The sequence below is a fragment of the Pituophis catenifer genome, unplaced genomic scaffold (assembly GCF_029215685.1).
Source record: "Pituophis catenifer annectens isolate HBS135680 unplaced genomic scaffold, rPitCat1.0.hap2 SCAF_15, whole genome shotgun sequence".
Classification (NCBI taxonomy): domain Eukaryota; kingdom Metazoa; phylum Chordata; class Lepidosauria; order Squamata; family Colubridae; genus Pituophis; species Pituophis catenifer.
This window is the reverse complement of record NW_027256895.1, coordinates 16574545-16602513: the sequence shown is the minus strand read 5'-3', so window position 1 is coordinate 16602513 and position 27969 is coordinate 16574545. Positions and strand designations below refer to the sequence as shown.

At 37.0% G+C, this 27969-nt stretch overlaps 2 protein-coding genes across 2 annotated transcripts; both read left to right on the top strand.

Moving 5' to 3' along the window:
• Nucleotides 1-56: 56 nt before the first annotated feature.
• On the top strand, nt 57-6894 carry LOC139324461 (vomeronasal type-2 receptor 26-like). Its single transcript, XM_070954171.1, has 5 exons — nt 57-200; nt 784-1665; nt 3140-3367; nt 4375-4501; nt 5993-6894. The coding sequence occupies exons 1-5, from the start codon at nt 57-59 to the stop codon at nt 6892-6894; spliced, it is 2283 nt and encodes a 760-aa protein (XP_070810272.1).
• Nucleotides 6895-12825: 5931 nt separating this feature from the next.
• On the top strand, nt 12826-26597 carry LOC139324460 (vomeronasal type-2 receptor 26-like). Its single transcript, XM_070954170.1, has 6 exons — nt 12826-12998; nt 14151-14442; nt 15015-15896; nt 19136-19363; nt 20819-20945; nt 25696-26597. Exons 1-6 carry the CDS (start codon nt 12826-12828, stop codon nt 26595-26597), a joined length of 2604 nt encoding a protein of 867 aa, XP_070810271.1.
• Nucleotides 26598-27969: the final 1372 nt, after the last annotated feature.

Here is a 27969-nt window from a genome sequence, read left to right as displayed (position 1 = left end):
TGGGCTTTCAAATCTATAACAGCCATTTTACTCCAAAATGGATGTACCATGCCTCAATGGAACTCCTTTCCTCTAAAGACAGATTAATTCCTAATTACAACTGTGATATCCAGAAGTATCCAGTAGCAATAATTGGAGGACCTGACACTGACATATGTCTTCATGTGGCCATCATTCTACACATCTACAAATTTCCTCAGGTAACTATGTATGTGGCGTGTGGATGCAATCCAGTTAACTTTCTCAATTTATTTAAATAAGACTTGATCGCTGGCATACAGTAAACACTGACTGAAGTCAAGAAGAACAGTTTTCTTTCAACTTTATTTTGAAATCTAAGAAACATAAGTTAGAACTCGCTCCTTCTTCAATTGCATGGTTATTAAGGTAAGGATGGAGAATCATATTCAAATTAAATGGAGTAGAAAATTCCTGGTGCACCAAATGTTACTTGCTGCATTCACAGAACATTCTTAATAAATAAATCAGCTCCTATTCTGAGTTTAAACAATTGATTACACTAAGTGTCCTGGTTTATACAGGAAAGGAAGCCACAAAGTAATCAAAGCAAGATTAAGATAAACAAAGATTGATAGATTGTGCACAACTAGTCTTAAAATTTTGTGCTTGAAAGTGTTGGAGGAACACAACTGCCAAATCTAAAATTATTAAGATGCATACTTTTTCCTTGTCTATTATAAAGAGAAAAAAAATCTATTGACACACTTGTAAAAAATCAAAGCCTATTGTTTCCTTTCTTAATTCTTCTGTTTTTTTCTACAGTTGATGTATGGCTCTGCTCCAGTGACAAATAAGGACAAACAGGCTGGTTTCTATCACCAAATGTTTCCAAATATGGACCTTCAGTATAAGGGAATTCTTCAGCTACTGCAGCATTTTAAATGGACGTGGATTGGGGTCGTATCTGTGATTAATGAGAATGGGGAGAAATTTGTACAAAATGTGATACCAATATTTGCCCAAAATGGAATCTGCTTTGACTTCATTGAAAGATTCCCATTTGCTTCTTATTCTACTGACATTGTCGATACAGTGAAAGAAGGGATACAAATGTACAGCATTGTCATGAACAGCACCGTCAATGCAGTTTTAATTCAAGGTGAAATTGAAATAATGATAATTTTGAGAATGTTTCCCTCTATGTCCAAATTTGAAGAGATACCATTACAACTAAAGAGTAAAATCTGGATTATGACAGCTCAGATGGATTTCACGTCTCTTCCCTTCCAGAGATGGGAAGACCTAGATTTTCTCCATGGTGCTCTATCCTTTGCAGTTCATTCAAGAGATGTCCTAGGGTTTCAGGAATTTCTTCGGACAATAAAACCAAACCTCAAACAAGAAGATGATTTTATTAGGGTTTTTTGGGAAGAGGCATTTGGATGTGTGTTCTCAGGCACCTTAGTTGATGAGAAAACCAACTCCAGGATAGACAGTCAACCAATTTGCACTGGTGATGAGAAGGTAGAGACCCTCCCTATATCCGTTTTTGAAACAGAGATGACTGGCCACAGCTATAGCATCTACAATGCAGTCTATATTTTGGCACAAGCATTACATGTTGCTTCTTCAACAACCTTCAAAAATAGAGCAAGATTAGGCAATGTAAGACTTATTGAACTTCTCAAACTACATCCATGGAAGGTAATGTCTCAAGTCATAGGGCTTTTTTCTCTCCATTTTCTTCATATATCACAGACACACAAATGTGTACATTTGTATCTACATCATACAATGGCCGTATTAAATATCTGCTTCAATAAAAAGGAGCCCTGGTGGCACAGCAGTCTAAAGCACTGTTATTAACATCAGCTGCCTGCAATTACTGCAAGTTCAAATCTCACCAGGCTCAAGGTTGATTCAGCATTCCATCCTTTCTAAGGTAGGTAAAATGAGGACCCGGATTGTGGGGGCAATAAACTGACTTTGTATAAAATATACAAAAGTATGAAGGCTATTGCTTAACGCATTGTAAGCCGCCCTGAGTCTCCGGAGAAGGGCAGCATATAAATCAAATTTAAAAAAAAAAACCATTTTCCTTTGGTTACAGTTTATTTCCCCTCCAATAAAATAAGATTCTAAAAAACAGATAGGGTCAGGAAAAGAAGCAAAATGCCTTTCCATGAACACACAGAATTCATACTGAGTACCTTTAGCTATATTCCTGTCTGCTTTGTATTTATGTTAATATATCTTAGACAAACAAAAACAATATTCAAGTATTGCAATGCATTAATGACCCTGCTTTTTTTTACTGCTTCTATTTTTTATTATATGTTTCAGAATAATTAACTGAATTTAATTATTAGATGACATTTTCCTGTAAATTTAAGTAGAGTGATAATCATCATTGTTAAAAAAATTGTACCTAAAAATATTTAAATACTTCTTATTATCTTTCTTTTAAGTTTGTTATGAGACTAGTGGGAATTTCCTAAATTCATTGAATGACAGCATGCAAATACAATATGGTGAATCAATTAAATTTTGTTCTTCTGCATTTGGCTGTAACATTTAATTAATTGGAGAATCCCTGGTTTGTATATTTTTGACTCTTTCAGCTAAAAAGTTTTCCAAACAACATACTTCTAAAGAAAATCAACACTCCTGAATTTCTCCTGAACATCTGACGTTTTTAAGAAGAGATTAGATAACCATTTGTCTGAAGTGGTGTAGGGCTTTCTGCCTAAGATGGAGGTTGGACTAGAAAACCTCCAAGGTCATTTCCAACTCTGTTATTCTATTCTATTCTATTCTATTCTATTCTATTCTATTCTATTCTATTCTATTCTATTCTATTCTATTCTATTCTATTCTATTCTATTCTATTCTATTTGTCTTGGCTGCTTTCTTCCACACCACAACTCCAATGAATGTCTCACAAACTGTGTGAGTGAAAAAATCTTCTTTCTAGTGGTTTCCAAGACACAGATTATAAGATTTAAGGATGCTTGTACTGTATATATTGAGAACATGTCATACGATGGTAGACACTGTCCCTTCCATTAAAATATAGCTTACATGTAAAAATATATTTTCTTTCCCATATTTCATCACTTTACAGATCCTGATGAATGGTTTGTCACCTCCCTTTAGTCTCTGTTTTTTTGTTTTGTAGTTCAATCAAATTGTAAGAAGCATCTCATTCAATAATACTGCAGGAGAAGCACTGTCTTTCAATCAAAATGGAGAACTAGAGGCTGGATTTGATGTCATCAATTGGGTCACATTCCCAAACAAATCCTTCTTGAAAGTCAAAGTTGGTGGAATAGGATCTGTGACTTCCCAAGAGGATATATTAAAAATTGACGAAGATGCCATCATTTGGCCAAGCAGATTCAACCAGGTTTGGATAATCCGGAATGAGGTTATCAATGTTTGACTGAATATACATGACCTGTTCCAGTGATTTTTTTTCTTGCTTTCTCTTGACTGAAATACTAAAAGATATGGCAGGGAATAATACTTGAAATGATGAATTTTAACGGATGGGTTGTTTAATTGACAATACTCCCACCACATTAAAAAAGAAAAAGAAAAACACATTCAGAAGAGATGCAATAATATAAATATGTAAATAAACCTTTTGTGTGTATACACACACACACACACACACACACACACACACACACTGACAGACTCACAGTATTGAAAAGTGGAATAATTGAATTCTAACCAAAATAATTCCACAAATTAGTATAACTCTCTGAATCTATTCCATAAAACCCTCTGAATTATATAACCCATATTATTATATAATATATATTCTTAAATCACAGCAGGAATCAGCATCTAACACAAAGCTGTGAAACTCGCAGTTCGTGGGCCAGATGCGTCATGCTTTGGCCATGCCTACACCCAGTTTAGTGAAGGGGAAAAAAGTCACGATATGTCACGTGACGATGCCATGACAATGCAAATTTGACACCCCTGATCTAACAAATCTTGTTGATGGTGATAGAAACTAAATAATGTGATTTGTGTTGGTAGTTATTAACCAGAACACTAGAAAATTCCAAGGCCCTAGAAAGTTGAAAAAAACACAAAGAAGACAAGGTAAATTACCTGTGTTCCATGGTCAAGGGAGCTATATGGATGTATTTTTATGTTTGTAGAAGATGACCTTGACTCAAGGAGGTTTTTACCTTAGCATCAATAAAAATACACAGTAAAGATTATGTGTGGGAACTCTGTAAATGCCATGGTATTTTCCTCCTCTTGTTTCTTTTCATTGACATCACTCACAAGGCTCCCCCCCCACAAACCTGATACAAAGTGGGTGCTTTGTAAATAATACAAATACTGCACAAACTTGAAAAATGCAAAGCATTCTCTTCTATCCTTTATGAACAGATCCGGCCACTTTGTCTGTGTAATAACTATTGCCCTGTGGGTTATGCTAAGACCAAAATAGAAGGGAGGCCATTTTGCTGTTACGATTGCCTTCACTGTCCAGAAGGGAAAATTTCCAGTCTGATAGGTGAGTGACGAAAGATAAGCGATGCAGATTTGGACAATGTATTGATATTGAGTACAGTTGATATTTACTTCTATGCAGCCAAAACTTTCTCACAGTTTATAGATGTAGTGTAACTATATTATTATGTGAATATGCATCTTAACACTATTTTGTCACCTACAGTAGTGGAAAGATCTCTATTTCTTTTCTCTGGGTAGCTCACACAATGGCAGTGGTGGTATGCTGCAACAGTTGATATTCAGCCTGTGCAGAGACTGAGATCAAATCTATATTAACAGCTTCAGAAGACCATCAGCATAAAAACCATCTTCAGCAGTTCAAACTGTCGAGTCATTCCATGAAAAAGCTGTGTGTTTTCATGATGTAGAGAGGATATAATTTTGTGCTTCTGCAAACCACAAGTCGCATTTGGAGATACAATCCTATGCTCTCCACAGCTTTATTTGGCATTTCTATGTTGAATTAAACAATCTGATTGATTGTAAAAAAAAAAAAGACACAATGGAATTAGAAAGAAATATTTATAGAAAGCTTTCTAATGTGGGTAGAGGAGATCTGGGGAACTACCAAAGTTAGTAGCTGCATTTAGAGTGGTAATGAGTGCACTGTTGGAAGACTGAAAGACCAGATTAGGGACATGTTCAATGGAGAATATCTATGGGTCCCTAAGAATAAACACCAGTTTGACTGCACATAATAAGTAATGTCACTTCATTTCACAATAAATCAGAGGGAAATAATCCTTATTTCTCAGAGCTCTTTGATAACATTTTCTGTGGAGGAAAACCAGAGTCATGAACAAGCCTTCCTTTCTCATGCATCCTTCCCCTTTGTATTTGCAATGCCATTGGAAGGTTCTACTTCATACAATGTAGGTGGAGTCCTGAAAGAGAACAGGTGGCTTTTCAATCCACTGTAAACTTTCTTACCATACTTCCAATGCACAACTTGTCTATTTCATACTTAATGACACAAATAAAGTCGCTCTGACTCTTTTATCCATTTCTTCATTTCTTCATCACCCACATTTTTACTTCATGTTGCTTCAGTCATTGAAAACAATTTGGTATAGTGCTTAAGTTATGGAAGCTGGAGGCAAACCTAAGTTCCAGTCTTGTCTTGGCAGATTCTGGTGACCTTTCACTGGTCAATCCTTCTGAGATTTAATAAAATGATCATAATAAACAATTTGCAAAAAAAAAAAAAAATCAAGAAGCTTCATCGATTTCTAAAGTCTGACTTAAAAATACGTGTAAATATTTCAATAATGTTTTCCAATGCTGGTCTTATAGTTAGAATCTGTTTTCCAGTTTTACTCCTAATAAAATTTAACTTAAAAGAAAAGTTCATATGCTTATTGTGCCAGCAGTTACAAGGCTAAAGAGCTCAGACTGAGATACCAAAACTTCAGGCTATCCTCAGAGCAGTGCATTCATATTCTTTCAGTTTAATTTTAAAACAATTATGTTTCTAACCTGATTTTTTTCCTAGATATGGATGACTGTTTTCCATGCCCAGAAGATCAGTATCCAAACAAGGAACAGAATTCATGTCTTCCAAAAACTGTAACATTTCTGACATATGAGGAAACTTTGGGGTCCATTTCGGCCATTTGTTCTCTTTCTTCCTCTTTTATCATAGTGTTGGTTCTGGGTATCTTCATTAAGTACCAGGATACGCCCATCGTCAAGGCCAACAACCGAAACCTCACCTACATCCTTCTCATTTCTCTCCTCTTTTCATTTCTTTGCGCTTTACTATTTATTGGCAAACCTCATAAATTAACCTGTCTCCTTCGGCAAAGTGCTTTTGGTGTCATTTTTACTGTAGCTGTATCCTGTGTGTTAGCAAAAACTATTGTGGTGATTTTAGCTTTCATGGCCACCCAACCAAAGTCTACTATGAGGAAATGGGTGGGGAAAAGACTGGCTATTTCCATTGTATTTTTCTGTTCTTTCATTCAAGTAGTTCTTTGTACTGTCTGGCTGTTAACTTTTCCTCCATTCCCTGATTTCAACATGCACTTAATGGCGGAAGAAATTGTTCTGGAATGTAATGAAAACTCCTTTGTCATGTTCTACTGTGTCTTGGGCTTCATGTTCCTCTTAGCCCTTGTCAGCTTTACTGTAGCTTTCTTTGCCAGGAAATTACCAGACTCTTTTAATGAAGCCAAATTTATTACCTTCAGCATGTTGATTTTCTGCAGTGTTTGGCTCTCCTTTGTTCCTAGTTATCTGACTACAGGGGGCAAACATATGGTGGCTGTGGAGATCTTCTCCATTATAACATCCAGTGCGGGGCTCCTGGTGTGCATCTTTTTCCCTAAATGCTTTATCATCATTCTGAGGCCAGAACTGAATAGCAAGCAGTATATAAAACAGAGAAATAACTGAGAGATCTATGACTGTATTACCTTCTATTATTTTACCCATGAGAAATCAGTAAGACCTCAAAGTGAAGACCTGTAACCTTTTGCCATTTGATGATGATGTTGTTATCCATTCAGTTGTAGCTGAGTCTTGGTTATTCTATGGGAAAAATTTCTCCACATCTTCCCATTTTGCCCTTCTTCTTGTGTACAGAGGCCATTTTGATTCCTCTCCCATATCCATATCTTCTGTTTATTTATTGCATTATTAAAGAATGACAGGACATTAGAAGTTTCTTACTATATCACCTTAAATATGATTTCACAAAATGATTTATTGAGATGTTGCTGGGGATAAATGATTTTGAAAAACGATGGGAGATATTGTTCTGCAGAATTGTGTGTGCCACATATTTTCCACCAAGGGTTTGAAATGAAGATTTTGGGTATTGTGACATTGTACAAAACTTAAAATATAATGCATTATAACATGCAGTGGGGGGGGAGGTTTCCTTGTGTACATATTTTTCCCTAAATGCTATATCATTACACTGAAGCCTGATTTGAATAGCAATCAACATCTAAGACAAAGAAATAATTAAACAATTCTATTTCCTGTTTTTAATATAGCAATACAAAAGCAGGAAGGCCCCAAAGTGAAGATATACAACCCTTTCCCATTTTTACCTGAGGAACAATAATCATCTTAACTGAGCCTACTTACTATTTTGGGGATAAATGTACTGTCTTAAAGCCTATATTTTTCTTTGCTTTAACTTTCTTCTTTTAAGAATGTTTTAAAATTCTTAACAACACTTTTATCAGCATGTTATATAGTTTTCTTTGTCTGTGAAACAACTTGTTTCTTGAAAGAGTTGGAATTAGCCCTTGTCTAATGTCTCAAAAGAGGGACGCATGGCTCGGTGGCTCAGTGGCTAAGACACTGACCTTGCCAATCATTTGAACTAACAAACAATACAGCATACCTTTATTAAACATCATCAGAAACATTCATCAGAAACAGGTGACGGCCAAATTAGGACAAAAAAATAGAGGGAAACAAGGAAGAAAAATGAAGAGTAGCAAAGAGATAAAAGGACAGAGGATTTAATATCAACAATTTACATTGTTATACATTCATATGGGATGAGGTTGTTGTCTTTTAGTATTCTGAGACAAATAAAAAGGCAATGCTAGAATATTATTGATTATTTACAAATTAAACTATGTAGAATAAATAAAAGACAGAATGAAGACTCTTTTGGCCTTCTGTTGATCAAAAAATGCCAAAACATGACAGTGCTGTATTTTTTTTATATATATACTTTTTTTTTATTGATAATAAAAAGAAAAAACAAACCAACATAAATACATTGAAACAACATACAAAACGAACAAACATCAATTCAGTCCAATGACTGACTCTTAGAAGTTACTACAATGGTGGGTTATTTTCATATTTCTATTTGTATCTATATCTACAGTCACATGTTTACATGGTTATATATGTATATATATAATTGACTCCTTGTTTACTTCTATGCATTTCTGTTGAATAGTCGAAAATTATCTTTATATTCCTATTTTTGCCTCCAGCCAGCTGTACCATCTTTGCCATACTAAATAGTAATCAGTATCGTCTTTCTCTTGTATTTCTTTTGTGAGCTTATCCAATTCTGCACATTCTGTAATTTTGGCTATTATTTTGTCTTCTGTGGGTAACTGTTCAGATTTCCAATGTTGGGCAAAGAGTATACGTGCTGCTGTGAGGATATGGATGATCAGATATTTTATTTCTTTGGTATATTGTGCTGTGATTATTCCCAATAAAAAGATTTCCGGCCACATTTCCAGTTTTTGTTTCGTGATTTCTTCAATCATTGTTTTAATTTGTTGCCAGTATTGTTTTGCCCTTCGGCATAACCACCAGAGATGATAATATGTCCCTTTCTGTGATTTACATTTCCAGCACATTGGAGATGTATTTGGGAACATCTTGGCTAGGCGCGCCGGTGGGAAGTGCCATCGGTAGAACATTTTGTAAAGGTTTTCCTTATAGGGTATAGATAATGTCATCTTATAATTTATCTTCCACAAATTTTCCCACTTATCCAATTCAATAGTATATCCTATATTTTTGGCCCATGTTATCATGTTCTCTTTGACAACCTCCTCTTCTAATTTGTATTTTAGTAGGTACTTATAAATTTTGGAAGTCATTTTCTCATCTGTACTTTGTAATATTTTATCCAATTCATTTGGTTCACTTTGAAATCCGAATTGTGCCCGATCAGTTTTGTATCTTGATTCTATTTGCATGTATGGCCACCAATCAATGTCTATACCCTGATTTTGTAATTCTTGTCTTGTTTGTAATTCTCCTTCACTGTTCAGTAGTTCTTTATAAGTCCTCATTTTCTCTATATCCATGGCATTGGGATATATTAGTGCTTCCATTGTCGATAGCCATCGTGGAATCTTGCCATGATTTGTACAATGATTCTCTGATAATATGTTGCTGGAAATATCCATGGTGTTTGTCCTTTCCCTCCCACAAAAAGGCGTGCCATCCGCGTTGTAATTCAAAGCCCTCTAGTGATAGCATTCTTTTATTCTTGAGGTCTATCCAGTCCCTTATCCAATTTAGCGATGCTGCTTTGTAATATAGTTCCCAGTCCGGTAGGCCTAAACCTCCTTTTTCCCGAGTATCTTGCATACACTTTATTTTGATTCTGGCCCTTTTCCCATTCCAAATAAATTTTGTTATTATTTTATTAAGGTCCTTAAAAAAGTTCTTTCCTGGCCAGATTGGGGTTACTTGAAAAAGATAGAGTAATCTAGGCAGTATATTCATTTTTATGGATGCAATTTTCCCTAGAAATGACAGTTGTAATTTGTTCCACGTTTCCAGATCTTTTCTAATTTGTTTCATTAATTTGTTATAATTGTCTTCTCTAATTGTTATTGCTTTAGCAGTAAGCCAGATTCCTAGATACTTTATTCTCTTTACAATTTGTATTCCTAATTTGTCTTCTAGTTTTGTCTCCTGTACCTTTGTCAAATTCTTTGTTAATGCTTTAGTTTTTTGTTTGTTAATTTTAAGCCCTGCGACTCTTCCATATTCCTCTATCTTCGCTAAAAGTTTGGTTCCTGTTATTTCCGGTTGCTCCATTATAAATACCACATCATCAGCGAAGGCTTGCAATTTGTACTCTTCTTTCCGTGTTCTCAAACCTTTTATTTCCGCATCTTTCCTAACTTCATTTAGTAATATTTCCAATGAAATTATGAACAGTAGTGGGGATAAAGGGCAACCCTGTCTCACACCCTTTTGTATATCCAGATTTTCAGTCATATCTCCATTAATCATAATTTTGGCCGTTTGGAGGGAATATACTTTTCTAATCATATGTAAAAATTTGACACCAAAATCCATGGTTTCTAGTTGCAATATGAGGAAATTCCAATTTAGATTGTCAAAAGCCTTTTGTGTGTCTAAAAAGATTAAGGCTACTTGTTTATCAACTCTTTTCTCGTAATATTCCAGGATGTTGATAATTGTTCTTATGTTGTTTTTGATCTGTCTTCTTGGGACAAAACCGTTTTGATCTGTATGTATGTATTTATAAATAATTGTTTTCAGTCTTTGCGTTATAACCAACATGAAGAGTTTATAATCTACATTGAGCAATGAGATCGGCCTATAATTTTTAACTTGTGTGGGGTCCGTGTCTTCTTTGGGGATGAGTGTAATAATGGTTTCAGTCCAGGATTTGGGAATTTCTGCTTCTAATAATGCATCATTGAGGACTTGGAGTAACAGTTCATCCATTGCATTTTGACAGTTTTTATAAAACTCCGTTGGTATTCCGTCCGGGCCTGGAACCTTGTTGTTTTTTTGCTTTTTCCTTGCTTCCACCAGCTCAGACATCGTAATTGGTCTATTTAATGCTTCTCTATGGGACTCCTCTAATTTTGTGATGTTTGTTTTACATAAGTATAAATATAAGAAGTATGGCCTTCTGTTGATCAAAAAATGCCCAAACATGACAGTGCTGTATTTTCAAATGACTAACAGGAGAAAACAACTTCCTACAAGAATCTCCTAGACCATCTTCATTGCAAAATCTTCCTGAAATTCTCCACCTGTGGAACACCATGCAGACCTCTCTCTTTGACCTGCTTTAATGCCATGCCATCTGCAATGTTGGAAAGGAAATATAACACAGCTGTTGCAGAGCAAAGTTGTCTCGGTGATTTGAAAGAACCAAAGATTCCAGCCAAGATTCCAGTCCTTTCTATTATAACCTTTATAACTCCATTTTCTGACAGAAACTCCACATTATCTCTTTCATACACACACATATCTACATGCATACAAATATATATGATTTCTTATTGAAAGAATAAACATATTAAGAAGGTGATGTTAAAATGGGAGGAATTAAAATTGTCACTATTAAGGAAGTATTGCTGCAAAATGAATAACTACTGAAATGAAGATGGGAAGCCACCTTTTAAATGTTTATTTTCATATTTTTTCATATATATATATATATATATATATATATATATATATATGTATGTATGTATGTATGTATGTATGTATGTATATTACATAGTATTCTTTTGCATTTTAAGAATGTGCCTGATTTCCACTAAGAAAGCTGGAATTCATTTGAAAGATAGGAAATCACAATGGATAGTCTCCAATGGGGGGAGGGGCAGCTTGGCTTCAATGGGGTTTGTCCTCGGGATGAGCAAAACAACAGAGAGGTGTGGTGTTTTTTCTTTATTTTATTTTATTTTATTTTATTTTATTTTATTTTATTTTATTTTATTTTATTTTATTTTATTTTATTTTATTTATTATTTTATTTTATTTTATTTTATTTTATTTTATTTTATTTTATTTTATTTTATTTTATTTTATTTTATTTTATTTTATTGGATTTATATACCGCCCTACTCCCGAAGAACTCAGAGCGGTGAACAGCCAAAAAGATAAAACACACAAACTACAAAATTTAAAAGACAATATAAAAACCCATTTAGATAATTTGGCCCAAAATTGTTGTTGTTCTTGCTGTTTTCTTGTTTTGTGGAAGGGAAGTGGCTTCTGAAATCAGTGTTTGATCACTGTATGAAATCAGGAATTGATCATTGCATATGAATCATTGCATATGATTTGCAAAATCAATAAGTCAAACTGTTAAAAAAAAGTCATGTAAACCCAGTTTCAAGGAACCATACCATGGGATCAATTATGGAGGTAGCACAAATGATATTATTTTGCCAGGACCTTTTTAATTAATTCATTCATTCTTCCATCCATCCATGTGTAGCATTTATTTTCTATGGACTTCACAGAGACTCCCCCTTCACTGTTATAAATACAACATTGCAAATAACTGGGACTTTCATGCCTGCATTTAATTATCTTTTTCATCCTTGCTGCTTTGAGTCTTGTTGTCAAATCCCATTATTGCTTGGTGTCAAGTAGAGATATTTTTTTTTTGAGACATGACAAACAAACTGTTCCTTCTTGTTCAAGGTCCCTCAGGGCCTGGGAGTTGGTGGTTATCTCAATAGTAATAACAAGTATAAACATGAAGACATGACAAAACCTATAATCAGAAGACAGGGAGAAACCTCAAATAGATCAAAACCTGTTAATAACTGCCCCTGGAACATCCCCATCTGCAATTCCAGTTAGCTACTGCTTGACCGCATGTGATTTTTATCTCCAAGTCTGAGCTTTCCAATTTCTCCATAAGCACAGAAATAAAATATAAAGACAAGTACAGAAACAGGCAGCAACTATTTCTTTTGGACATAAATTAAAAATCTAGAAGGACAAGACGAGCTGGAGCAAGGTGACACACATTGAAGAATGAATTGTTTTCTTCTATGTATTAGGTCTATAACATTGCTATTAATGCTTGGTCCACAAGGAATGTGTCACCTTTCTCTTAGTAAATGCAGCACTGCAGATCCTCTGCCTCTTCTCCACAAGCAATACCAGTCAGGGGATATCCACTTTGCTAGCATCATTTCTCAGATCTTCCTGTTTTATACCATGATGGACTTTAAGGCACCTCCTTCTAGAAACCTCTTTGAAGAAAGTATGTAAGTATTGAGTTATGGCCAGAGAGAGATATGTCAAATAAACCTGAAGATGAATGAGTGAAATGAGTGAGTGAAAGTGCATTATTTGAATTGTGTTATGAATATAACACAACAACATGTATGCTGATGTTTTGCATCAAATTCATGTAAGTATTCAGTTATGGTCAGAGAAATATATGTCAAATAGACCTGAAGGTGAGTAAGTGAAAGGGCATTGTATGAATTGTATTATTCATATGATATAGCTACAGGTGTACTGATAGTTTGCATCAAATTCACCATGTAGTCTTGAGTCATCTGTAGCGCATGAAATAATTGCTGGCTATATGTGTTATATCTGTACATTTACAGTATCCCTGCATATGCATAATCATTTTATGTACTTTGCATATTTGGTGCCTTTATCTGCTTGATTGACATTGGATCATCAAATTCCAAGCAAAGAATGTTAGAGAATGGATGTTTATTTCTGTCTAGTTAAGTCTTTGTCATTGTCCCCTAAATTTCACCAATATTAGGGCTGGTCTATGGAACCCAGGTTCTTTTCTTTGGAGATAATGTACAATATAATTTCTTTAATTATATTTTTGAATATTAATATTTATGCAAATGGTACTGCTTCTTTCACAACGACAAAGCTCCATGGGGGGAGTTGAGAGCCAAGGTTCCTTCCCTAGTCACTTCTTTTGATGAGCATCCTAATCTAATCTAACATGTAGCACTGTATTAGTCTTGCCGTGTATTTCCAGAGAAAAGATGGAATTGAAGAAAAAGTGGAAAAAGAACTCCATTATAGATCCCATCAGCAACACTCATAAAAAAATGCCTAAGAGATTGATGTTTACTGTTGCTTCCTGGGTCAATAGTGAAGGCATCACTGACATGCTAATAATACTGTCCTGTAATAAAAATATTGAGATACCTGGCCAAAGAGGAAGTAACTTGGTAAATCTGATGGCCACTATATATTTCAAATAAAGTGCTTTGATTATTTTATTAGCTTAAATAAGTGCAATGAATGAAACTTATTGCTTCTTACATATATAGACTGGGTCAACTCCTTATATTACAGTATATTTGAAAGGAGAGGCAAAATAGATATCATATTCTGCAAGAAATGAGTTACATCAAATCATGTTCCTCTCCCTTCAGGGTCATAACACAGATTTACCAACATATCCTGGCTTTAGTATTTGCTGTTAAGGAAATCAATATTAATCCCCATATTTTACCCAATGTTACCCTGGGCTTTCAAATCTATAACAGCCATTTTAATCCAAAATGGATGTACCATGCTACAATGGAACTCCTTTCCTCTAAAGGCAGATTAATTCCTAATTACAACTGTGACATTCAGAAACATCCAGTAGCAATAATTGGAGGACCTGACAGTGACGTATGTCTTCATGTGGCCATCATTCTACACATCTACAAATTTCCTCAGGTAACCATGTATGTGTAGTATGGATACAATCCAGTTAAATTTCTCATTTTATATAAATTAGACTTGATCGCTGGTATACAGTAAACACTGACGGAAATCAAGAGGAACATTTTTCTTTCAAATTTATTTTCAAATCTAAGAAACACTCTTGTTAATAGTTGGATGTTCCATGTGAGGATGGCGAACCTCATCCATGTTAACTGGACGAGAAAGTTCCTGGTGCACCAAATGTTCTTGACTGAATTCACAAACTTAATTTAATAAATAAATTTCTATCCAGAGCTTAAACAATAGAATGCAGTAAATGTGAAGATTTTTACAGGAAAGGAAGCCCCGAAGAAATCAAAACAAAATTGAGGCAATATATATATGGTAAATTGGGTCTTAGTCTTAAAATATTATGGATTATGCTTGAAAGTGTTGGAAGAGTCAAATGCCAAATCTAAGCGTGTTAATATGTTATGGAACTAAATTTTTGCTTTGTGTACTATAATGAAAAAAATACATTAATGCACTTTTAAAAAAATCAAAGCCTATTGTCTCCTTTCTGAATCCTTCTATATTTTTTATAGTTTATGTATGGCTCTGCTCCAGTGACAAATAAGGACAAACAGGCTGGTTTTTATCACCAAATGTTTCCAAATATGGACCTTCAGTATGAGGGAATTCTTCAGCTATTGCAGCATTTTAAATGGACGTGGATCGGGGTCGTATCTGTGAATAACGAGAATGGGAGGAAATTTGTACAAAATGTGATACCAATATTTGCCCAAAATGGAATCTGCTTTGACTTCATTGAAAGATTCCCATTGGCTTCTTATTCTACTGACATTGCTGATACGGTGAAAGAAGGGATGGAAATGTACAGCATTATGATGAATAGCACCGCCAATTCGGTGTTGATTCAAGGTGAAATTGAAGTAATGATAGTTTTGAGAATGTTTCCTTCAGTGTTAAAATTTGAAGAGATACCAGTACAAGGAAATAGTAAAATCTGGATTATGACAGCCCAAATGGATTTCACATCTCTTCCTTTTCAGAGATGGGAAGACCTAGATTTTCTCCATGGTGCTCTATCCTTTGCAGTTCATTCAAGAGAGGTCATAGGATTTCGGAAATTTATTCAGACAAGAAAACCAAACTTTAATGAAGAAGATGACTTTATTAGGGTTTTTTGGGAGGAGGCATTTGGATGTGTGTTCTCAGGCTCCATGGTTGGTGAGAAGAGCAACTCCATAATGGACAGTCCATTGATATGCACTGGGGAGGAGAAGATAGAGACCCTTCCTGTATCTGTTTTTGAAATGGACATGACTGGCCACAGCTACAGCATCTACAATACAGTCTACATTTTGGCACAAGCCTTACATGTTGCTTATTCAACTACCTTCAGAAACAGAGCAAGAGTAGGCACAGTAGGAGTTACTGAACTTCTCCAACTTCATCCATGGAAGGTAATGACTCCCATCATAAGGGTTTCTTACAGAGGTGGGTTTCAGCAGGTTCTGACCAGTTCTGGAGAACCAGTAGCAGAAATTTTGAGTGGTTTGGAGAACTGGTAGTAAAAATTCTGACTGGCCCTGCCCCCATCTATTCTCTGCCTCCCAAGTCCCAGCTGCTCGGGAGGAAATGGGGATTTTGCAGTATCCTTCCCCTGGAGTGGGGAGGAAATGGAGATTTTAAAGTATCCTTCCCCTGTCATGCCCACCAAGCCACGCCCACCAAGCCATGCCATGCCATGCCACGCCCACCAAGCCACACCCACAGAACCAGTAGTAAAATATTTTGAAACCCACCACTGGTGTCTTCTATCCATTGTGTTAACAATGGCATACAATTGTATAAATTTATCTCCATATCATCGAATGGCCAGATAAATACCTTGTTCAATATCATGTTGCTTTTGGTTATAGTACATTTCCTATCCAATGCAATAAGATTTTAAAAAAAGAAAAAAAGAAAAAAAAGAATAGGCTAAAGCCTATTCGTCCATACATTTTCCCATTTATCTAGCATTATATTATATCCATTCTTTTTGTTCATTTTACCATACACTCTTTAACATATTCATCTTCTAGGTTCATCTGCAGTAACATTTGATATACTTTAGAAATCAAGTGAACATAAATTAATGTCCAGTTCAGATTTAGTTCCTGTGAAAAATTTTTTTTAGACAAATCTAAATCTTTCAAAAATTCTATAATAATTAAACTAATCACAAGCAAACCCTTCGCTTACCAATTGTTCTCTTTATCTTAAATCCCTCAATAAATCCAATATCATCTCTGTTCTATGTAGTGCTTCATGAGCACTTCCAAAGCTCTGCGGGCCACTCCCCATCCTCACAGCATATCAGGTGCTCACCAATCAGCCTGCATTTATGGTTATTGTAGCATCATGGGCCACATGTCAAGGACCTAGATGTACTTATCTCTGATGATCTATGCTCTAAAGTCCACTGTAACAGTGTCGCTACAAAAGGATTAAGAGTTGTAAATTTAATTTTAAGCAGTTTTTTTCTGGAAACATCGTATTGCTAATTAGAGCTTATAAAACTTATTCTAGACCAATCTTAGAGTATTGTTCAAGTGTTTGGAATCCCCACTATATATCTGACATCAGCACAATTGAGCGGGTTCAGAAGTATTTCACGAGAAAAGTTTTGCACTCTTCGGTATACCACAGAATTCCCTATGCTACTAGGCTCGGAATTCTTGGTTTGGATAACTTAGAACTGTGTCGCTTGTGGTCAGACCTAGGTATTGCATACAAAATTATACATAGTAATGTTTTATCTGCAAATGATTTTTTCTGTTTTAATTGTAATTACATACGTGCCAACAACCACTTAAAACTCAATGAAATCGTTCTAAACTTGACTGTAAAAAATATGATAAGTCTGGAATGCTCTACCTAATTGTTTCAGCTACAGATTTTCATAGTTTCAGTGACAAATTGACTTCTGTATTAAGTATGACAACTTAAACATACTTAAGTGGTCAGTAGAAAGGGTGTGCTTAAGTGCACTAACGTGCCTATCATTCCTGTCATTGTATTTCTATTCTTTTATTCTTGCTCTCGTCTTTGTCTGACAAATTCTAATAAATAAAATTAAAATAAATAAATAAGGCAATAGTGGCACTTTTTCAGCTAATCTTTTTTTATACTTCCATGTGCAATCAAGTTTCTAATAGCATGAATCCTAAAACCAGGATTAACTTTTACTTTGTCAGACCACGGATAGGCATGCCACCCTAATCAAAACCTTCAAGGTCTAACAACCTTGGATTTTTTAAAGTTATCCAATCTTTCAACCATACCAGAAAACCTTAACCCTTAAATTTAACTTGAATGATTACTACCATTCTGAAAAGGACTATACTTAAAAGCATTTTAGCACTTATTATTATCATCTCCCTTTTAACTTTGTTATGAGGAAAGTGGGAATTTGCTGAATTGATCAAATGACAGCATGCAAGTACTATATGATGAATCAATTCAATTTCTTTTCTTTTTAAAAATTTTTCTTTTTTTTTTTATTTGATTTGTATACTGCCCTACTCCCGAAGGACTCAGGGCGGTGAACAGCCAACAATAAAATACATAATTACACAAAATTTAAAAACCCGATAAAATCAAATTAAACTTTTTGGCCCAGACAAATTAAAATACACCCATAATTTAAAAACAGATTAAAATTTACATATTTAAAAAGGGAAGAGATCAGGCCAAGCCCGCTTGATGGAATAAAAAGGTCTTCACAGCACGGCGGAAGGAGCGCAGATCCGGGATCCTCCGTATCTCCGGGGGGAGCTCATTCCAGATGGTAGGTGCCCCCACAGAGAAGGCTCTCCCCCTAGGGGCCGCCAGTCGACACTGTTTGGCTGACGGCACCCGGAGGAGTCCCTCTCTATGAGAGCGTACTGGCCGGTGGGAGGCTATTGGTGGTAGTAGGCGGTCCCGTAAATAACCAGGCCCTAAGCCATGGAGCGCTTTAAAGGTGGTAACCAAAACCTTGAAGCGCACCTGGAAGACCACCGGGAGCCAGTGCAGCTCGCGCAGGAGAGGTGTTACATGGGAGCGCCATGTCGCTCCCATTACCACCCGCACGGCCGCACTCTGCGCCAGTTGGAGCCTCCGGGTGCTCCTCAAGGGGAGCCCCATGTAGAGAGCATTACAATAGTCCAGGCGGGAGGTGACGAGGGCATGAGTGACCGTGCGTAACGAGTCCCGATCCAGAAAGGGACGCAACCAGTCAGACAGTGTTATTTTTCTATGCAGGTTAGATTGATTCTTTTTTTACATTTCATCGTAATGTAACGTAATTTCCATATGCATCTTAAAATTTATATTAACTCAATATATCAAGGGGTTCAATTAAGCTAACCTGGCAACTTCTAATAGCTACTTGCTTCCTCATTGCAAATCCCAATAATAGGTCAACAAATTTTGTGTGGAAAAATAAACAAATTTCTTAAAGCACTTTCTCTGACTCAGATTATGAGGTTCAAATATGCTTGCATGACTTTGAGAATTCATCACAAAATGGAGACAAGTCCCTTCCATTAAGATATAACCTACATGTAATATACTTTCTTTTCCATGTTTCTGAAATGGAGGTAGGCTTTCATCATTTAACAGATCCTGATGAATTGTTTGTCCCCTCCCTTTATTCTTTGTTTCTGTTTTGCAGCTCAATCAAATAGTAAGAAGGCTCTCTTTCAATAATACTGCAGGAGAAACATTATCTTTCAACCAAAACGGAGAACTAAAGGCTGGGTTTGATGTCATCAATTGGGTTACATTCCCAAATAAATCCTTTTTGAAAGTCAAAGTTGGTGGAATAGGATCTGTGACTTCCCAAGAGGACAGGTTAAAAATGGATGAAAAATTGATCATTTGGCCAAGCAGGTTTAACCAGGTTTGGATAATCTAGGATGAGGTTACTAATGTTTTAAGTGAATAGATGTGACCTGTGGGATAATTCCTGTGATACCTATGTCTGAAATACTAAAAGATGTGCCTGGGAAAACTTATAAGGATTGATGTTATAGGAAGGGAGGTTTAATTGCCATACAGTACTCCTGCAAGTTAGAAGAAGAAAAAATGACTTTAGAAGTGATGTAATAACCAGGTGAACAAAGCTTTTACACATTTAGACAGAGCAGAAAAGGTGAATATTTTAAATGTAACCAAAATAAATCCCCTAAAAATTAGGAGAAATATTTATTCTATAAGAACCTCTTCATTATGTGTTGGAAGAAATATCCATTTGTTTCTGTTCCAAGCTGAGAGAAAGACACTGGAAACATGGATGCTGATTGGAAAGATGGTTTAATGATGACGCAGAACTACCAAGCACATGGTTCTCTGGTGCAGCTGAACACATGGAGTTGAGAGTGAGGGGTATTTATACCTTCTCTTGGGCTTTGAACTTGAACTTCCTGTTCCTGTGCAAGAACATGCATTCTATTGGCTGTTGTAGGGGACATAGCTCTGTAGGTTGTCTCAGGTTTTCTTGAAGTTTTCTGGGTGATATAAAGTTCTTAGGAGATTCTGCAATGTGGTGCTGCTAGTGGGTTAATCTTATTGTGTCCTGGAGGGTCATGTCTTAATCCCCTCACCCTGAAGCTGAAAGTCTTTTGTTTTGTAGATAGGATGGCCCAGTCTCTCTTAATGGGCACAAAATATCTGCTGGGGGGAGGGAGTTTGGGCTGAGTTTCTGTCTCCCTTAAGATTTCTACTTCTCTCTTGGGAGATATATTTTATCCTGCCTTTTTAAATATTTCTCAAAATACTTCATTCTTCTAGGAGATGGGTGGGTGCGAACTTTCTACATATGTAATCCATATCATTATGCAAAACATATCATCTTAAATCACAGCAGGAATTGATGGTATAGAAACTAAACCATGTGATTTCTTTTAGTAGTAATTTACCAGAATACTAGAAAAGGCTGTAGGAAGCTGACAAAATACAAAGGAGACAAAGTAAACTATATTAGCAATAGGAATAGCAATAGCACATAGACTTATAAACTGCTTCATATTGCCTTACAGCAGTTTCTGTGCAATTTCAGCTTATTGCTCCCAACAATCTGGGTCCTCATTTTACCGAAATGGAAAGATGGAAGGCTGAGTCAACCTTGAATTCATCAGGCTGTGGGTAGAGTTAGCCTGCAAGACTACATTCTAATCACAGAGCCACAACAAAGACTATTTGTGGAAACTCTGTAAATACCATGGCATTTTCTTCCCTTTTTTTTTTCACTGACCACTCACAAGGATTTCCACCAAACCTGATACACAGTGGTAGCTTTGTAGACCAGAACAGTCTTGCAATATGCAAACAATTCTCTTCTATCCTTTATGAACAGGTCCGGCCACTTTCTCTATGTAATAACTATTGCCCTTTGGGTTATGCTAAGAACAAAATAGAAGGGAAGCCATTTTGTTGTTATGACTGTCTTCACTGTCCAGAAGGAAAGATTTCAAATGGAATAGGTGAGTGATGAACAATGAGTGATGCAGATTTTACAGATGTATTGATATTAGGTACCGTAAATATTCATTTTTGTGCAGATGAAACATTTTCACAGTTTAGAATCGAATCGACTAGAATCGACTAGAGTAGAACAGAACAGAACAGAACAGAACAGAACAGAACAGAACAGAACAGAACAGAACAGAACAGAACAGAACAGAACAGAACAGAACAGAATAATAGAGTTGCAAGGGGCTTTGGAGGTCTTCTAGTCCAATCCCCTGCCCAGGCAGGAAATCCTACATCGCTTCAGACAAATGGTTATCCATCATCTTCTTAAAAATTTCCAGTTTTGGAGCATTCACAACTTCTGCTAGCAAGTTGTTCCACTGATTAATTGTTCTAACTGTCAAGTAATTTCTCTTTAGTTCTAAGTTGTTTCTCTCCTTGATTAGTTTCCACCCGTTGCTTCTTATTCTACCCTCAGGTGGTTTGGAGAATAGTTTGACTCCCTCTTCTTTGTGACAACCCCTGAGATATTGGAACACTGCTATCATGTCTCCCCTAGTCCTTCTTTTCATTAAACTAGACATATCCAGTTCCTGCAACCAGGGCCGGATTTAGATTGAAAGAGGTCCTAGGCTATTCCACTTATGAGGCCCTTTCACCAGTGGTGGGATTCAATTTTTTAACAACAGGTTTTGTGGGCGTGGCTTAGTTGGAGGTGTGGCTTGGCAATCATGTGACTGGGTGGGCGTGGCTAGCTGGTCACGTGACTGTGTAGGCGTGGGTAGCTCGTCATGTGACCGGGTGGGCATGGCTATGTGCATAGACTTTTTTCAGAGGGCTGAAAAAAGTCATTTCTGACTGGGCCTCGCACTTTTGACCGGTCCTCACACTTATGACCATCCTCACATTTATGCCCGTGCAGCTTTCTTAACAACCATGTCACTCATTTCACAACTGCTTCTCTTCACCATGGTGACAAGATAGGGCAAAAACGTAAAATGTGAGGACAGTCGTAAGTTCGAGGACTGGTCAAAAGTGCGAGGACCAGTCAAAAATAACTTTTTCAGCCCTCTGAGTAGTCCATATGCACAAAAAGACTACCCAGAGGGCTGAAAAAAGTGATTTCTGACTGGGCCTCGCACTTTTAACCGGTCTTCACACTTATGACCATCCTCACATTTATGCCCGTGCAGCTTTCTTAACAACCATGTCACTCATTTCACAACTGCTTCTCTTCACCATGGTGATAAGATAGGGCAAAAATGTAAAATGTGAGGACAGTCGTAAGTTCGAGGACTGATCAAAAGTGTGAGGACCAGTCAGAAATAACTTTTTCAGCCCTCTGAGTAGTCCATATGCATAAAAGGATACAGCAACAGAGAGGGATGAAGGAAGGGAAGGGAAATTAGAGTAGGAGTGACGGTAAGAGAGGGAGGAAGAGAGGAGGAGAAGGAGAAAGGAAGAGGAAGTAGGGAGGAGAAGAAGAGGGGGAGGAAGAGAAAGTAAGAAGGAAAGAAAAGAGAGGTGGTAGGTTTGAGGAGAAAGATTGCTGTACAATAAAAAAGATGAAAGGGAAGAAAGCCAACCCCAAACAAATATAAAAATATTAAGATAAAGAATGAATTGTTAAACTTTAAAGAATAAAAGAGAACAAATATGAATAAATAACAATAATTAGAAACACACATACAAACATACAATGTATTTTCTTTGAACAGAGTATTTGGCCGGTTCACAAATTTAAACAGTGTTTAGTCATTTCAATTAAATTTACAATTTCTATATTTCCTTTTTGCCATATTTATTCCTCATCTATTTTTGTAAAAAACCAATATTACCCTCATCCTCATTTCTAATATTAATCAAATTTAATTTTTCCCTTCTATTCTATATTATACCCCTTCCCATTGTCATCTATTTTTATATCCATCCTCACATTGGTTAATTATGTAATATTACAGTTGTTTAATATGAATTCAACATTTTAATATAAATCAATTAGTTATATAACTACCTTTTTCTGTATATTAATCAATATGAACATGAATATTCCAATTATTTCCATGCAATCCAATTTCTTACAAATCAATTAATTATATTTACCAATAATAATAAACCAAATAATTTCCCCCATATATTCCTCCAAACCACAACTTAACCATTTCTGCTCTCAACACAATATACAATTAATAGTATCTCAATTATTACAATTCCCTAGTTAAATAGAGCTTTTTTTCTTTTGTGTTTTAAAATCTCTTTTTCCCTAAATTTCCTGTTGTTTGCACCTACCTTTTTTGGTGAGGAAAAAGAAATCTGCCTGCCTAATTTTCCAACGTGCAAAGCCAACAGCCTGCTTTACTTTCTCTTTCGTTTTTCAGTATAGCTAGGGGGGGAAAATCAGCACTCTTTGCAAGCAAGGAGCAGATCCGTGAGCAAAACAGCTGAGAGCAAATCAGCTGGGGGTCGGGAGCCGATCTAAGCAAGGGCTAATTAGCCTATGCTGAAGCTCCGGAGGCCAATAAAATTACAAAAAAAACACCGAACCCTTTGTTAAATTGCTGGCTCCCCCGTCCCTCGCCCACCACTATTTATTGGCAATAAATAGTGGTGCGGAGGGGTGGGGCAAGCCAGCAATTTAACAAAGGGTTCGGCTGCAGCACTGGCTCTAGGGCGGCCCTTTGAAGCCCCACGGCAAGAATTTGAAGTTTTTTTTCCCTCTAGCCATCGGAGGCAGCAATAGATTGGGAGTGAGCGGGGTAAGCGAACGGCCGACGATCCAACAGAGCAGAGAGTGAGGGTGAGTGAAGGCATGGAAGCGGCTTTCTCCATCCTGCTCTCTTGCGTCCGGAGCCGGTGGGGAATCACGTGGCAGCCCACGTGGATCCCAGGCAGCGGAACTCAGGCTAGAGAAGGGGTGGGCAATTGTGGCTCTTTTACAACCTGTGGCCTTCAACTCCCAGAATTCCTCAGACAGCCAAGCTGTCTCAGGAATTCTGGAAGGTGAAGTCCACAGGTTGTAAAAGAGCCACAATTGCCCACCCCTGGCTACGGTAGGCTGGCGCCGCGCGGGTGGGAGGCGAGGGGCAGGCGAGCCAGCAATTTAACAAAGGGCTCAGCCGAACCCCCTAGAACCCCCAGAATCCCCCACTGTGTAGGCCCCTCTTGATCTTGAGGCCCTAGGCTGAAGCCTAGTTAGCCTATAGGAAAATCCGGCCCTGCCTGCAACTGTTCTTCATATGTTTTAGCCTCCAGTCCCCTAATCATCTTTATTGCTCTTTTCTGCACTCTTTCTAGATGCAGAGAAGATTATAGATGCAGTGTAAATGTATAATATGATATGAATACAGATCTTAACACCATTTTGTCCTACAGTAGATAAATCCCTATTTTCTCTGGGCAGCTCACATATTGGCAGTGGTGGGATGCTGAGATAGTTGATATTCAGGCTGTGCAGAGATTGAGATCAAATCCATATTAACTACTTCAGAAGACCATCTTCAACAGTTCAAGCTGTCATGTCATTCCATGAAAAGGCTATGTTTGTTTGGATGATGTAGAGGGGATATAATTTTGTGCTCCTGCAAACCAGAAGCCATGTTTGGAGATAAAATCCTATGCTCTCCACAGCTTTATTTGGCATTTCTATGTTGAATTAAACAATGTGATTGATCGTAAAAAAATGGCACAATGGAATTAGAGAGAAATATTTATGGAAGTCCTTCTAATGCGGGTAGAGGAAGTCCTTCTAATGCGGGTAGAGGAAGTCCTTCTAATGCGGGTAGAGGAAGAAGCACAGAGGAGAAATGCAGAACTAGCAGCAAAGTGAATAGCTGTATTTAGAGTGGTGATGAGCACACCGATGGAAGACAAAAAGACCAGATTAAGGACATGTTCCATGGAGAATGTCTATTTATGTGTCCTAAGAGTTGACACCAGGTTGACTGCACATAATCAGTAAGTAATGTCACTTCCTTGTACAAGGACATGGCAATAAATTGGAGGGAAATAATCCTTATTTCTCAGAGTTCTTTGATAACTTTTTCTGTGAGGAAAAACAGGGTCATGAACAAGTCTTCCTTTTTCATGCATCCTTCCCCTTTGTATTTGCAATGTCATTGAAAGGATCTACTTCCTACAATGTAGGTGGAGTCCTGAAAGAGAACAGCTGGCTTTTCAATCTGCTGCAAACTTTCTTACCATACTTCCAACTGCACAACTTGTCTATTTTACACTTAATGATACAAATAAAGGTGCTCTAACTCTTACATCCATTTCTTTATTTCTTCATCACCCACATTTTTACTTCATGTTGCCTCAGTAATGACAAACAATTTGGTATAGTGGTTAAGTTACGGAAGTTGGAGTGGCAAACCTAAGTTCCAGTCTTGTCTTAGCAGATCCTGGTGACCTTTTACTGGTCAATCCCACTAAGATTTAATAAAATGGTCATATTAAACAATTTGCAAAAAATTTTTCAAGTATCTTCATCGATTTTCAAAGTCTGGCTTAAAAACAAATACTTGAAAATATTTCAATCATGTTTTCTAATGCTGGTCATATCATTAGAATCTGTTTTCCGGTTTTATTCCTAATAAAATTTAACTTAAAACAAAAGCTCATATGCTTATTGTGCCAGCAGTTACAGGGTTCAAGAGATCAGACTGAGATAAAAAAACTTCATGCTATCCTCTGAGCAATGCATTCATATTCTTTCAGTTTAATTTTAGAACAATTATGTTTCTAACCTGATTTTTTTCCTAGATATGGATGACTGTTTTCCATGTCCAGAAGATCAGTATCCAAACAAGGAACAGAATTCATGTCTTCCAAAAACTGTAACATTTCTGACATATGAGGAAACGTTGGGGTTCATCTTGGCCATTTGTTCTCTTTCTTCCTCTTTTATCATAGTGTTGGTTCTGGGTATCTTCATTAAGTACCAGGATACGCCCATCGTCAAGGCCAACAACCGAAACCTCACCTACATCCTTCTCATTTCTCTCCTCTTTTCATTCCTTTGCGCTTTACTATTTATTGGCAAACCTCATAAAGTGACCTGTCTCCTTCGGCAAAGTGCTTTTGGTGTCATTTTTACTGTAGCTGTATCCTGCGTGTTAGCAAAAACTATTGTGGTGGTTTTAGCTTTCATGGCCACCCAACCAAAGTCTACTATGAGGAAATGGGTGGGGAAAAGATTGGCCATTTCCATTGTATTTTTCTGCTCTTTCATTCAAGTAGTTCTTTGTACTGTCTGGCTGTTAACTTTTCCTCCATTCCCTGATTTCAACATGCACTTAATGGCGGAAGAAATTGTTCTGGAATGTAATGAAAACTCCTTTGTCATGTTCTACTGTGTCTTGGGCTTCATGTTCCTCTTAGCCCTTGTCAGCTTTACTGTAGCTTTCTTTGCCAGGAAATTACCAGACTCTTTTAACGAAGCCAAATTTATCACCTTCAGCATGTTGATTTTCTGCAGTGTTTGGCTCTCCTTTGTTCCTAGTTATCTGACTACAGGGGGCAAACATATGGTGGCTGTGGAGATCTTCTCCATTATAACATCCAGTGGGGGCCTCCTTGTGTGCATCTTTTTCCCTAAATGCTTTATCATCATACTGAGGCCAGAACTGAATAGCAAGCAGTATATAAAACAGAGAAATAACTGAGAGATCTACAACTGTATTACCTTCTATTATTTTACCCATGAGAAATCAGTAAGACCCCAAAGTGAAGACCTGTAACCTTTTGCCATTTGATGATGATATTGTTATCCATTCAGTTGTATCTGAGTCTTGGTTATTCTATGGGACAGATTTCTCCACATCTTCCCATTTTGCCCTTCTTCTTGTGTACAGGGGCCATTTTGATTCCTCTCCCATATCCATATCTTCTGTTTATTTATTGCATTATTAAAGAATGACAGTACATTACAAGTTTCTTACAATATCACCTTAAATATGATTTCACAAAATGATTTATTGAGATGTTGCTGAAATCCACAAAAATGTACTGGGTACAACTGATAGTGAAGAATGATGGGAGATATTGCAGAATAGTGTGTGCCACATATTTTCCACCAAGGGTTTGAAATTGACTACAAATCTTGATCAGGGCAAAGCAATAGATGCAATTAACATAGACTTCTGTAAAGCCTTTGATTCAGTGGTACATGACAAACTACTTCTAAAGTCAAAGATCCATCCCCTGCACCCACAAGTCCATCACATGGTCCAATCAATTCACTGTCCCAACCCTCAGTCACTCCCATCCAGGTGCAGGCCAAATGCCCTTGACTCCCAGAGAGAGGAATGTTGTTATGGCTAATCCTCCACCACTCCATGCAATCCCCCCTCTCATTTTCCCAGGCAATAAATGTGGCAGCCCTGAAGGTCCAATGGTAAAGATGGTTTCTAGGGCTGACAGGAGATGAAAAGCCATATAATGCAAATATCACTCTAAATAAAGACATAGTAAGATAACATTCAAATACTTTGACCACTTAATGAGAAGGAAGGCATCATTGGAGAAGAGCCTAATGCTGGGAACGATTGAGGGCAAAAGAAGAAGGGGATGACAGAGAATAAGGTGACAGGATGAAGTCACTGAAGCAGTCAGCCTGAGCTTAAATAGTCTCCGGGGGATGGTAGAGGACAGGAAGGCCTGAAGGAACGCTGTCCATGGGGTCGTCACGGGTCAGACACAACTTCTCAACTAACAACAGCAAGAAAAGATACCATGGTCATGTCAAGTCTTTTCCTCTTGGTCATCTTGGATAATAGGCTGGTGGCCATGAAAAGTATGACTACAAAGATAAGAAATGGCCATTGAGAAGATTACTTCCAAGCAATTTGGTGAAGGATAGTTGTCACTTTGTCAAGTTGGCCACTTTGTCAAGTTACCCAATGGGGAAAGAACCATGTATGATCCACAAAGCCAGCTTATGTCTCTAAATATAAGACTAAAATGAGTAATCATTATTAAGGCTTTGGCACATTTCAGAATTAAAGATGCTTCATGGAGTTTAGAGATATTCATGTA